The sequence below is a fragment of the Culicoides brevitarsis genome, chromosome 1 (assembly GCF_036172545.1).
Source record: "Culicoides brevitarsis isolate CSIRO-B50_1 chromosome 1, AGI_CSIRO_Cbre_v1, whole genome shotgun sequence".
NCBI classification, from domain to species: domain Eukaryota; kingdom Metazoa; phylum Arthropoda; class Insecta; order Diptera; family Ceratopogonidae; genus Culicoides; species Culicoides brevitarsis.
Genome location: NC_087085.1, coordinates 41,049,448 through 41,063,582, shown reverse-complemented (window position 1 = coordinate 41,063,582; position 14,135 = coordinate 41,049,448). Strand labels below are relative to the sequence as shown.

Sequence of the window (14,135 nt, the reverse complement as noted above, 5' to 3'; positions counted from 1 at the left end):
AAAAATATTTTTTTTAATTTCAAATAAATTTTTTTAAAATAAATGATTCTTTAAAATTTTAAATAATATTTTTAAAAATAAAAAAAATAATTTTTAAAAAATAAAAAAATATTATTTTATAAATATTTAATTTATTTCATTTTATTCTGATTTATACTGAAAAGAAAAATACTTTTATTTATTTATCAATTTATACATCATTGATAAAAAAAAATTATAGTAGAATATTTACTTATGGGAGCGTCGTTGACCTGTTTGAAAAAAAATTTCAAGTCACACAAAATTTATTATGATTATTATTGGGACATTGACTGCATGGATAAACCTCGAGTCTTATCAAGCTCTTCATAAAAAAAATAATTTTAAACATTCATTTCCCATTCATCCGATTCCATATTCCCGATTCATGGGAAATAAAATATATTTTTTATGCGTTTTTTTATGATTTTGATCCAATATTGTCTATCAAAAGGCACAAAAACCGTCAAACAAGATATTAATGTAGTGAACTGGTGCAACTACTTTGCCAGAGAGCGAATTCGTACAATCATCAGATAATATTGTACATATGAATAAACAAACATGTGGTAACCAAATTTTTTTTATGTTTATTTTTTTTTTATTTTTTGGAATGGTCTCTTTTTTGGTACACACATTTTATTTTTGTTTTATTATTTTTTATTATTATTGTACAAATGTGACATGCACGAACAAAAAATTGAGTGATCACTTGCAAATTTTTTTTTTGTTTGTGACAACTTGCTTTAAAATGTTTTTTTTTTATTTTTTTAGCAATTTGTTAATTTTATTTTTGTACTTGTAAGACAAGCTTTACATGAAAAAGCGTGGGATGACACCTGTAAAAATTTTTAAATTTAACATTTTCCGAGAACTTTCACGTGATGAGTCACAAAATGCCACCAAAATCGTTTTTTTTATATTTTTATGTTCAATTCTTATGATTTTTTTTTTTTTTTGCTACCGAAGTAATTTCAGGATTTTTAATAATTACTTTTTTTTTTAAATAAATTAAATTAATTATTTAAAAAAATTAAATAAAAAAATTTAAATTAAAAAATTAAATTTTAATATAATAAAAAAAAATTCAAAATGAAAAAAATTCATAAAAAATTGAATATAATAAAAAATAAATATAAAAAAAATTTAATAATAAATAATAATTTAAATAAAAATAAATGATTCATTCAAATTTTAATTATATTTAAAAAAAAATTAATAAAATAAAAATTCAAATTAAAAAAATAAATAAATTTGAATTAAAAAAAAAATAATTTTAAATTAAAAAAATAAATAATTTTAATTAAAAAATGTAAATTAAATTAAATAAAAAAAAAATTATTTTAATAAAATAAAATAAAATAAAATTCATAAAAAATTTAAAATTAAAAAAATAATTTAAAAAAAAAAAATAAAAATCAAATTAAAATTAAATTAAATTAAAAAAAATAAAACTAAACATTTTCCGAGAACTTTCACGTGATGAGTCACAAAATGCCACCAAAACCGTTTTTTTTATTTTTTTATGTTCATTTCTCACGATTTTTCTGCTACCGAAGCAATTTCAGGAATCTTAATAAATATTTTAATGTCCTCTTTGTTCGTCTTAACGATTTTCGGATATTTCAGGTTAAATATTTTTTTACGACAGACAGATAAAATTATTATTTTTATTTTAAATTTATTTAATTATGGGAATTTAGAAAATTAGTGCATTAAAAAAAAAACATAAAAAATAGAAAGGGAGACGAAGTAACACATAAATGTTAAAATTATTTACCGCAAACGACCCCTTTGATGTGCATTTGTTGTGCAAATCAAACAAAACCACACACAAAAAGGACCACCCAAAGATCAACCTTGTAATTCAATTACTCACAAAAAGCTCGCTTGACCAAGCAAACAAATGAAATTGATGAAAAAAAATAAATATCTCTCAACAGATAATCAAATATTAAAAAAATATAATAATCAGCTTGTCAAAAAACGCCTACGTAACACGAAAAAAAAAATAAATTTATTATTATGATTAAGATTCAGTAGCGATTTTTTTTTCAATCAAATTTAAATGAAAGCGATTAAAAGAGAATTAAAAGCAAACAAATTGCTCGCGATAATTTTTATACCTCGCAGCGAATTAGATATATCATTGTAGCAACTAAATAATAATAAAAATTAACATTTTTTGATTAATCGCACACACGCAAAATCCGAACAAAAAAAATTTCAGACGACTTTTTTTCGGGTAATTGGCGTGTTTGTATATTATTAGCAAAAACATTTCACTCGCAATAAAATATTCCGTATGGAATTTCGTGAATGTTATCATGATTGTTGTTAAAGATGTCGTCGTCGGAATGTGTAGACTTCGACACCGTTTAACTACAAATATGACACATTTCGAGATAAGGTCTGTTCAAATATTGAATCAGTTGTCGAATGTGTCGTGTCAAGTGAGCGCCACGAAATTTTCCTTATCAGGTGCTTGCTTGACTGATTGTTATGACATAACGCGTTGTCATCACCGGAAGTCAAAAAAAAATTTGTTATCTTAATTCCTTCCTTCTTTTTTTATTTTTAAAGAAAAAACAAGAAATTGCTTTAAAAATAAAAAAAAAAAATTGGAGAAACGGCGCTCATGTCCTTTTTTACACATGTTTGTCATAAACACAAAAAAAAATTGAAAGAAGAACCAGGTCAGGTCAAATTTTCATATTTTTACACTGCGTGAGAACTTCTTACATTTGCAAATGAACAACAAGGGAAAGAAAAACATGTTTTTTTGAATATTCAAATTTTTAATGAGATTGTCAATGTAGAAATTTATGTTGGCATTACATGAGAAACGAATGCTACTTAAATTATATTTTTTTGCAAGTTTGTGCACGTTCATGCATAAAAAAAGAGACTACTATTATATTTTTCTGAGAACAGTTGTTACGTTCTTTTATTTTCTTCCCTGTGTAGATGTTTATTGCGGAGAGTCCTTCGAAATGTGCAACGATGCAAAAGGACATTAGCTTAATACGGTTGATATAAAAAAAATATAAAGTTGCTTTTTAACTTTTAGGATTTTTTATTCAGTGAAAATCCTCTTGTGATTTATATGAAAATGCTTTTACTCGGGAGGAGATTTATTTTTTAACAAAAGGAATTAATTTAAGGTTTTTTTTCGTAATTTAAAAAAAAAATTATTATTCAAGACTTAAAAATAAAAAGTGAATATTTAATTATTTATTATTTTATTAATTAAATTGAAATTATTTTATAAAAAATATTTTTAATTTTAATTTTGGCATTTTTTTAATTTAGGAATTTAAAATAATTAAATAACTTTTATTTTTAACAAAATTTATAAAAAATTTTTAAATATTATTTATTGAATTTTTTTATGATTTTTAATGTAAATAATATGAAAAAAATAGTTTTTTATTTAAAAAAAAATATTTTATTCATTTTTTTTTACATGTACTTATTATTTGATGAAAAATTTTTTTAAATTTTATTTGTCAAAATGTTATTTATTAAAATTAATTTTAAATCAGCTAAAAATTTTTTAAAAGTTTTTTTTTGATATTTTTATTAAAATAATTATTTTAAAAATAATGAATAAAAGTTTTTTATTTATTTTTATCTTATTTTATTTATTTATTTATTATATTTTATTTTTTTTTATTTATTATTTTTTTTTTTTTGAAAAAATATTTTTTGTATTTGTCGAAATTTTATTCGTTTTTCTAATTTTAAAATTAATATAAATAAAAAAATTTTTATTAATTTAAAAAAAAATAATAAATATTTTTTTTATATATTTTTGGTTAAAATAATATAAAAATTATTTTTTTAATTATTTGAGAATTTTTTTAAAATTCTATTAATTTTAGAATTTTTGATTTTTTTTTAATTAAAATATTTTAAAAAATTTAGAATTTTAGTGAAGAACCTACCTAATACACTTAGACTTAATCCACTTCCCGGTCTTCCATTATGTAACTTTTGTTGCAAATAATAATTGCTATTAATATTCGTTCCTGTCTTTGTTTTTTGTTGCACTTCATGCGATGATGACGATGGCATTTTTATACTTTTTTTTATTTTTATTTTTACTTCAGAGCATATTGAACACAATAAAACTTAATTTTCATGAAACCAGAGGCTTGTTCGTAACATCTTTACCATTCACTGAATATTTAATCAACTGTAACATTGATCTCTGTTGATTTATTTGTTTTGTTTTGCTCTGCGAACAATATCGAGAGTTCATTTGAATGACAATCATTGAATTGTGTAACACCGCTCCGGATCGATATTCCTCTGTTTTTACATTCTATTTATTCCCAAAGTCAATCGAACATAATTATTACAATTTTTAGTCTACTTCACTACACGAACATTTCATAATAAAATAATATGCATACAATCAATTGCATGTTTTACATCTATTTGTCATGTATTGAGTGTTATCATCACCAAAGGTTGTGTGTTTTTGTATTGTCTTAACATTGCATGTGTTCACAACTTATTTTTTTTTTAATATTTTAGTTTAGTATTTTATTGAACCTGTAATGATATGTAAATTTAGAAAATAAATACGATACAAGATGTCTTTATTACCGAAGTATTAGACATTTTTTTTTTATGTAAATCATCATCATCATCATCTTCAACAGAAGCTTTTCATCGCGCACAAAACAGACACTAAACAGAAAAAAATATATAAAAAATACGAGGTCGGCATAAAAAAATTATAGAAGATAAAAAATTATATGTTATATTGAAGTAGCCCCCAAAATACATAAAATAACTTTTTTTATTATCAAACATATAGAATACAAAAATAAAGAAAAATAAAATATAAACCAGTTAGAAAAGTTCTTTGCTACTTCTTTTGAAATTTTGTCTTAAATAAATGAGAAATTTTTTTATTATTAAATATAAATTATTTTTGCAAATTTTATTTAAAATCCTCTGAACGAGACTTATGAAAAAAAAAAAGATTGACTAACTTTTTAGTTTTTTTAAAGAAATAAATATCTGTTTAAAAAAAAACAAATTTTATTTATTAATTTATAAAAAAAATTATCTATTAAATTTATTTTAATTTTAATTTAATATTTTTTTAATAAACTAATTATTTATTTAATTTTTAAAAGCTTATTTAAAATATATAAAAATTTGAAATTAATAAAAATTAATTTAAAAAAAAATAATTTAATAAAAAACAGAACTTGGAACTGAAGACTAAAATAAAATATTTTTTTTAATAAAATATAATTTATTAATAATAAATAATTAAATAAAAAAATCTTAAATGGGTAAGATAATAAAAAAAAATTAATTTTATAATTAATAAAAAAATATTTTTAATTTTATTATTATTAATAAAATGAGAAATAAAGAGAAAAATATTGAATAATTTTTTTTGTAAATAAATAATTCAATTAATAAATAAATAAAATTTTTTAAAATTATTTATAATAAAAAAGAACCAATTATATAATTATTAATTTAATAATAATTATTATAATAATATTATTTAAACATTAAATAATTCAATACAAATTTTTTAATAAATACACAAAAAATCATGGTATTGAATAATAATTTTTAACATGTGCCAATAAATAATTTATTTATGCGTTTCAGGTTCTAGCCATTAAAATATTATAATTATATTTTTTTTTATTTTAAATAAAATTCCATAAAAGATATTTTAATTAACAAAGCTGGGTAGATTTTTCGCAAAAATTATTTTTAAAAATTTTTTTCAAATGATGATGATGATCAACATGTCCAACTCATATCGTTTTATCACAAAACATATCACTCACTTTTATTACTTTTTATTCATTCACACCTAATCCATGTTCGGTTATATTTTATATTCCATTATATATATTTATTTATTAATATTATATTAAATTTTATTTTAAAACACGAACATTTATATACAATTTTTTTTATATATTTTTTCAGTACCGCTCTACATTTGGCTGATACTGATCCAATCAATTAGATACATTAAATTGCAATAAATATTAAATTATTCCATTTATGGTTGCTATCAACACTATTTTATTGCATTTATCCGTATTTTTCCTCCGTATGCAGCCAGTAAGCGGAATAATAATAATAATTGAGTAAATATGGTTTTTCACAAATATAATTATTTTTTATTATTATCAATTCAGATGAACGTGTGTCATGTTATAATTGCATAAAAATTAATCCAGACGTTGTTTTTTGCTTGTTTTATTATTTTTAATTCACATAAATGGGCAGTATTATTAGAGATTGATTGAAAAGTGATTATTTTATTGCAATTTCTTTCATAAATATTTTATTTTAGTTAACACACTTATTTTTTTTATTTTATTTATTACTAAAGTTGTATTTATTTATTATTTATGGGATGGCTTATCTTTTGTTTTAATCACTTTTATATTAAAAACACGTTAGAAAATTTTTATTTTTTTTTTTTTTAATAATTTTATGTTATATAAAAATTTAAATTAATTTTCTAATTTTTTTCTATTACTTCCTTTTAAGAGTAATAATGATAAAAATTAATCTTTCGTTTAGTTTTTTATTAAAATTCACTTTTAAGCCACGCGAAATATGGTTAAGTAAGTGCGCATGGTCTCAACGTAAAACACCGACTGACTATGATACGTTATTATTATTTGTTTTGATACTTTTTGTAAAGCATTCTCAGTTACTTCATTCATAACAAGTTATTTAAAGTTGTTCATTTCCGTTCATTTTTGTTCATTTTTCGGAAATTATTTTTTTTTGCATTGGGATTTTGTCGGAAATTATTTTTTGTAACTGGGGTTGAGTGGCATGAGTGACTCTGAGTTACTGTGAGTGACCATGAGTGAAAATGAATTTAACGGCTTAAGTAAACCAACACATGCGCATTGTATTCTGTTATTATTTCAATCTTAAAGTTAATTTTAATACATTGGGTCAATGCGATTTTTATGTGTATTTTTATATGATGCAAAGAAAAAAAACCGGTAAACAATGTCGATTATATTTGCATAAAAAAAATTGAAATCAGATGAGAGGAACTGGTTGCATTGTGCAGAAGTTCAAGAATTTTTCATTATTTAAATATTTTTATTTTTTTAGAGGAAGTTGAGGGCGTTACTGTTTCTCACGTAATATTTTTTATTTTATTTTTTTTTTTTGAATTAAAATTAATTTTTTTTTTTAATTTTATTTTTTTTTAATTTTATTTTTTTAAATTTTATTTTAATATTTTTTTAAATATATTTTTTATTGACTTAATTCAATTTATTTTTTAAAATAATTTTAAATATTTTTATTAATTTTAATTTTTTTTAATATTGTTTTTTATTTTTTTTATTTTTTTTTTTTTTTTTTAATTTTTTTAAAATATTTTTAAATATTTTTTTAATTTTTAATTTTTTTTATATTATTTTTTTTAATTATTTTTTTTTTAATATTTTTTAAATATTTTTTTATATTTTTTTTTCTGCGGAAAAAAAATTCACCTGCAGCTAAAAAGTCACCTCACATTTTTTTTTTAAATATATTTTTTTTATTATTATTTTTCACATAGTGATTGGACTTTGTCGTCAATCAATCAAGTTTCAAGTGTAGTTCACGTTTTTCGTCGATGAATGAAATCATGCGTGACATTGCACACGACGATTTAACCCCTTTGAAAAAAAAAAACATCTGCGAATACTTCTCGATCAAAAAATCTCCTGTGGTTGCTTTTTAATTTTTTATTTCACAAAAAAAAATAATAATCAATATTATTTTGTATTATAAAATGAAAAATCAAATAAGAACACTCGAGACAACCGTTATTTAATGTCAATTAATCAATGTGTGTGTTTTTATAAAAAAAAATATAAATATATATTATTAAATATAATACACATAAAATTTAATATGTTTAATTAACTCAACGCGCACGCTGGACAGAATAACTGCGACTTTATTTATTCTGTTAAATTTTTTGTAACTTTTTTTTAATCCGCAAAAAAACACGCTAAATGCATAACAGGAAAAAAATGAAGAAAAAACTTGAAATAAAACGTCAAAATACTCCAAAAGTTGCTACCATATTTTTTTTTAAATAAAATTAAAATTTATAATATGATTATTGCACGGTTTGCACACCATTTGTCGTTGAATTTGTACAATTTACAAGATTTACGTTGATTTTATTATGTTGTAAAATATTTATTTTTTTTAATGTGATTTTTCATGTAATTCGATAAGCTCATCAGACAGAGAAAAGTTTAATCAAAAAATTCGATTAAAACATAATTTTTATTTATTCGGCGCAATTATCGTGTTACTTTCCAGCTATCAATAAAATACAATTAAATCACGAAAAATTGTCAGTCCATGACATAATTTAGTTTTTAGAATTCATTTCGAACGCATTCATAAAATAAGTCATAACTGGCACATAATCTACATGAAATGCGCTCGACTCGAAATCACACAATAAATGACCAGATCATTGCACTCATCCCACGCTCCAATATTTTCAATCAATTCATTCACAATTTTATGCTCGATAATAATAATAATGTTAATAATATTGAAATATACATTTTTAATAATGTTGCATGCAAATAACTATCCTATCAATAACTGCTAAATATAGAGATATAATCATAAATTTTCGTTGCACACGCATTGATTTTTTTTTATTTTAGCTGTGAACCCAATTCGAGCATAATATAGAGATTTAAAATAATAATAATTAATATTGTGGAAGATTGGAGTTAGAAAATAATTTTGTCAATGCATGAATTAATATAATTTATTTAATAAATGGTTGAGATGCAGCTTTGATCGAATTTGTAACACGCAAAATTTTGGCATTAATTAGGGGTTTTTTTTAGCTTGTGGTGTCATTAGTTTTTAGTGTTATGAAAAATTGCACGCTATCATGATAATAATAATAATTATAGCTTGTGACATAAATAGAAGCCGTCATCATCGCAATTTTTTAATTAATTTTTTTTTTTGGTTCAATGTGTAATTTGGGATGATACAATTTTAATTTTTTTTATTAACTGAGGCAATATTTAAAAAAAAATAATAAATTTAAAAATTTTAATTAAAATTTAATTTAAAATTTTTTAATTAAAATAAAATTTAATATTTTTTTTATTAAAATTGAATTTGAGAAAATAAATTAAAAATATTAAATTTAATTTTTAATTAAAATATTAAAATTTTTAATTTTTTGTCCCAATGCAAATTTTTTCATAATTTTTAAAAAAATATTAAAAAAAATTTTTTGAAAAAAAAAATTTAAAATTTATTTTTTTGTTTTTGATATTTTTAGAATACTTTTTTTTTAAATATTCTTAAAATATTTTTTTTATTGTGTAAAATTCTTATCATCAAAAAATTTTATTCGATATTTAAAAGTCAAAATAGAGTTAATTTTTGTTTTTTGATTTCATATTTTGTAAATTTTTGAAACTTGAACATTTTTATTTTTTTTTTAAATCAAAATTAAAAAAAAAAATTAAATTAAAATTAAAATTTAAAAAAAAATAATTTTAAAAATTAAAAAAAAAAAATAAATTAAAATAATTCTAAATGTCAAATTTAAATTGAATTTTAAATTTATTTTATTTATTAAGATGCTTTTTTGAAAAAAACAATTTTTAAAAATTTAAATTTATTTTAAAAAAAATGTTAAAAAAAATTATTAAATTTTTTATTTTATTTCATTTAATAAATTAATAATTTTTTTAATTTTAATTTATAATTAATTAATTAATTAGGAATTAATTTTTAGTTTTGGAAACTAAATAATTTCAATAAATTTAATAAAATTCAAACATTTTTATTTTTTAACAAAATAATTTTTAATATTTGTAACGTGAAAAACTTTTGCTCATAGCTTTATGCAAATTTTATCGATTATTTCCTATTAAACTACATTTAAAACGTAATTTATCCGAAAAATTTCAATCAAAGTCAAATAAAATTTCGTCGGTCAATCGATAAATGCCTTCTAATTGCAATAATCTCTTTTTAATTGATTTTTCGTGATGTGATGCAGTAAATAACCGCTGCAACGTAATGTAATAAAATCCCGTTGATGAAACTCGTTTGTCACAACGCATCATAAATAAATCTATGCAGAGCTTTACTACAAAGTTGGTGCGAAGAGCGATAAGTTGTCCAAACAAGAAAACATTGAAAATTATAGTAAATCACTTGTCTATCGAGATTCTCGGGTTGCGATTAGATATCGAGTGCGTGCCTGTCTTTCATGCAAATAATTTAAATTTGTGTCGTCGTATGGACAAGTCCATCAATTACATCATCATAAAAGTTCTAAAGTGCTGTAATTATTGTTTCTTTATCACTTTTTCAGTCGCACAAACGAGTTATCGTGTCGAGTAAAGGCAGTAGCGATTCCAAGGCGATAATTTTTCTTGTTCTACGAGACTTTTTTTTTGTGAAAGACGGCGCCTAAAGGAACATTTACATCGCCAGGAAGAATATTTAATTAAACTTGTTCAGCGAAATTTCTACGAATATCTAGAAAAAAAAAATAAAAACAGAAGCAACTAGTTATCGATACCATTCGTCGTCGTCTTCCGTTTTACTTATTTTTTTTTCCTATCGTTCGAGAATCGAGCAAAGTAAACATCAGGTGATTTTGATGTATTTCATTCGATGCAATTGAACGTCCCACGACTTCCATCGACGAGACAACAGCGTCTCGCAAAAATTAACATCCATATCCAATTGATTCTTCGTCTATGTGCCATATACACCTCCAACATTTCAATTGATAGTAATAAATTAATTGATGTCAAGTTTAAAGACTTGATACCATTTATCCGATATGTACAGAGAGAGATATACAAATCAACCTACTGAGCACTATTTATATCTTCCTCATGAATCGCTTTTCTTTCATTGATTCGCATTTTATTTATTTATTTATACTTTTTTTTTCTCTAAATAAATAAATGCAATTTAATCGACAGTTTTTGAACTGATTTTGCTCTGGCTTGGCAAGGCAGACGACAAGTTGGAGTTTTGCTGAAGAAGGAATATCAGTAGAAGATGATCTACGGTGATCTTTACATTAAAAAATTGTCGAGAAATTAAAAATTTAAGCGCATTTTACACAATTTTCAATTTTTCTTTGACAAATAATTAAATCCCAATGCACATTTTAATGAAGTTCACAAATTTCAATTAAAAATTATTTTTCCCAATGCACATTTTAATGAAATTTCACAAATTTCAATTGAAAATTATTTTTCCCAATGCACATTTTAATGAAATTTCACAAATTTCAATAAAAATTTATTTTTCCCAATGCACATTTTGATGAAGTTCACAATTTTCAATAAAAAAAATTTTTTACCCAATGCACATTTTAATAAAATTTCAATAAAAAATTATTTTTCCCAATGCACATTTTAATGAAGTTCACAAATTTCAATAAAAAATTATTTTTCCCAATGCACATTTTAATGAAATTTCAAAAATTTCAATTGAAAATTATTTTTCCCAATGCACATTTTAATGAAATTTCACAAATTTCAATTGAAAATTATTTTTCCCAATGCACATTTTAATGAAATTTCAAAAATTTCAATTGAAAATTATTTTTCCCAATGCACATTTTAATGAAATTTCAAAAATTTCAATTGAAAATTATTTTTCCCAATGCACATTTTAATGAAGTTCACAAATTTCAATTGAAAATTATTTTTCCCAATGCACATTTTAATTAAATTTCACAAATTTCAGTTGAAAATAATTTTTCCCAATGCACATTTTAATAAAATTTCAATAAAAATTTAAATTTCCCAATGCACATTTTTAAGACAAAAATTTGAATTTAACACTTTTTCATAATTTTTTACATTTAAAATTCAAATGCCTTAACACAAATCCATAAAAATCCACATTTTTCGCGAAAAAAATTCTTCAAAATGCCTCAAAGTCCATTGCGCTATATCCATTTATTTATTCATTCATTCACAGAAAAATGCCAAATAAGGGCATGCCACGACAAGACAAGTACAGGTTGCTTTATTCCTCTCTCGATTTACGTCTATTTGTGTCTAAAGTAGGTGCATGCACTTAAAATGCAGAAATTCATCAGAAAATAATCCGATATATTAAATCGTCGTAATAACATGTTTCATGGAGTGAATATTGATGCATTAAACTTACCAAAAAACTGTATTTGATCGGTTCGGCGGACTCCGCCTTTATTCTTCCTTATCCACATTAATTAATGATTTTTTTGTTTTTTTGAGATGAATTCACGAAAAAATCGTATCAGTAGTCACTCCTCAATTTTTATTGTTTTATTTTTATCGGGTTTCAATCAAAAAAGACTAAATAAGAGATTATTCTTTTTTTTTTGCAATTTTTTAAATAATTACAGTCTTTGTAATTCTCTCAAATTTGTATGTTTTTTATGGGATTTTTCCTCCATAAAATTGGTTGGACACGAACTGTAACAGGTTTCATCGCAAAAAAAAATTATTTACATTTTAATTGAATGCGGGTCATAACATTTCACTTTTTACACTGCAATTTTGTTGTTGACGAAACACCAAAAAAAATATTTTTTAATCTTTTGCTTCAGTAATTGTATTTATTTATCACTAATTGATGGACTTTTAATGCCTTTTCCCCGAAAAAAATTTCTCCCGTTCGGTTTTAATGGTAATTTTTATTGCTTTTTATTAAAACAAATTGATTAATAACGAAAAACCCATCACTTCCGATCACATTTTAATCATACTCGAGCAATAATTTTAAATTATTTGCATTAAAATCATCAATCTAGATTGATTTTTGCTCGCATATAGGCCTCACTAACACACTTTTCCCTTTTTTTATTGCCATTTATTGTTATTTATGATTATCGGTGTCGTGTAAAAACGAAAAGTAAACTAAACTGACGCCACACCGTGTCGGGCTCTCGTCTCGACATCGGGAGTACATGACACATGTATAAACAATTTATTGATAAAAATAATAAAAATCGCAGAATCAGTTAAGAATTCTTTTATATTGCAAAAAAAGTAATTAAATTTTTTGCAATATTCAGGTCTCTAAAGTCGCAAATCCGCAAGAAGGTCGATTATCTGACAATGTATTTAATTCACTGCGCGTAACGAATGCCGATCGCTTACTAACCTTTAAAAAAATAGTGAATGAAACGACATGATTGAGCATGACTGTGACTGATAGAAAACTTATACAAACAAAACCCTCGAGTAGACACAATTCTTATCAGTTTTTTTGCTACGTAATTGGCGCACAGAGTCTTATCACGGATTCTTTAAATAACTCGTTCAGTTGGGGGTTTCAGGTATCAACATGTTGCAAATTGGCTTTTTTTTTATTGTGACATACTTAATTTTGAATTAATAGAAGTTTATATGGGGAGTTTTAGTTTCGCAAGTGTAAGAAATTCTAAAGATATGAAAATAAAATTAATTTAAAAAAAAAAAATTTTATTATTTTATTAAAAATATTAATTAATAATTAATTCAAAAATTATTAATTTAATTTTTCAATTAAAATAAAATTTATTAAAAATATTAACTTATATTTTTTTGAAATTAAATTAATTTTATTAATTATTTTTTTTTTCAATTAAATTAAGTTTTAAATTAATCAATTTAATTATATGTATTTTTTTTAATCTAAATTAATTAATTATTAAAAATTATTTTTTTAATTAAAATTTTAATTTTTTTATTAAATTAATTAAATAAAATTTTTAATAAATCAATTGAATTTTTTTAAAAAATCTTAATGAATTTAATTTAGTTAATTTGTTTAATATAAAAATATTTTTTTTTTATTTAATTGTTTTTTTATTTAATTTTTTTTAACTTAATTTAAATTAATAAAACTTTTATTTAAAAATTAATTTAATATTTTTATTATTAATTATTAATTAAAAAAAATAAATTTTAGGTTTAAAAAAAACATTAAAAAATAAAAAAAAAAATTTTGAAAATAAAAAAAAAATTAATTTCATAATAAAAAAAATGTCAAAAAAATTAAAAGAAATTTAAAAAAAAAATTGTTAAAATTAGTTATCGCATTAA

General features: G+C 21.5%; 1 protein-coding gene across 2 annotated transcripts in view; it reads right to left on the bottom strand.

Annotated features, from left to right (window-relative positions):
• The window catches only part of LOC134827399 (protein TANC2), an 84,864-nt gene extending 71,704 nt beyond the window's left edge, over positions 1-13,160 (bottom strand). Inside the window, exon 1 of one of the 2 annotated variants that reach the window (XM_063840020.1) lies at positions 12,235-13,160. In XM_063840020.1, coding sequence (XP_063696090.1) covers positions 12,235-12,292 — 58 coding nt within the window. In that variant the 5' untranslated portion in view covers positions 12,293-13,160. Of the gene's footprint in view, positions 1-3,965; positions 4,103-12,234 lie in introns of those variants that run through there. The other variant, XM_063840019.1, reaches the window with a different exon arrangement.
• Positions 13,161-14,135: the final 975 nt, after the last annotated feature.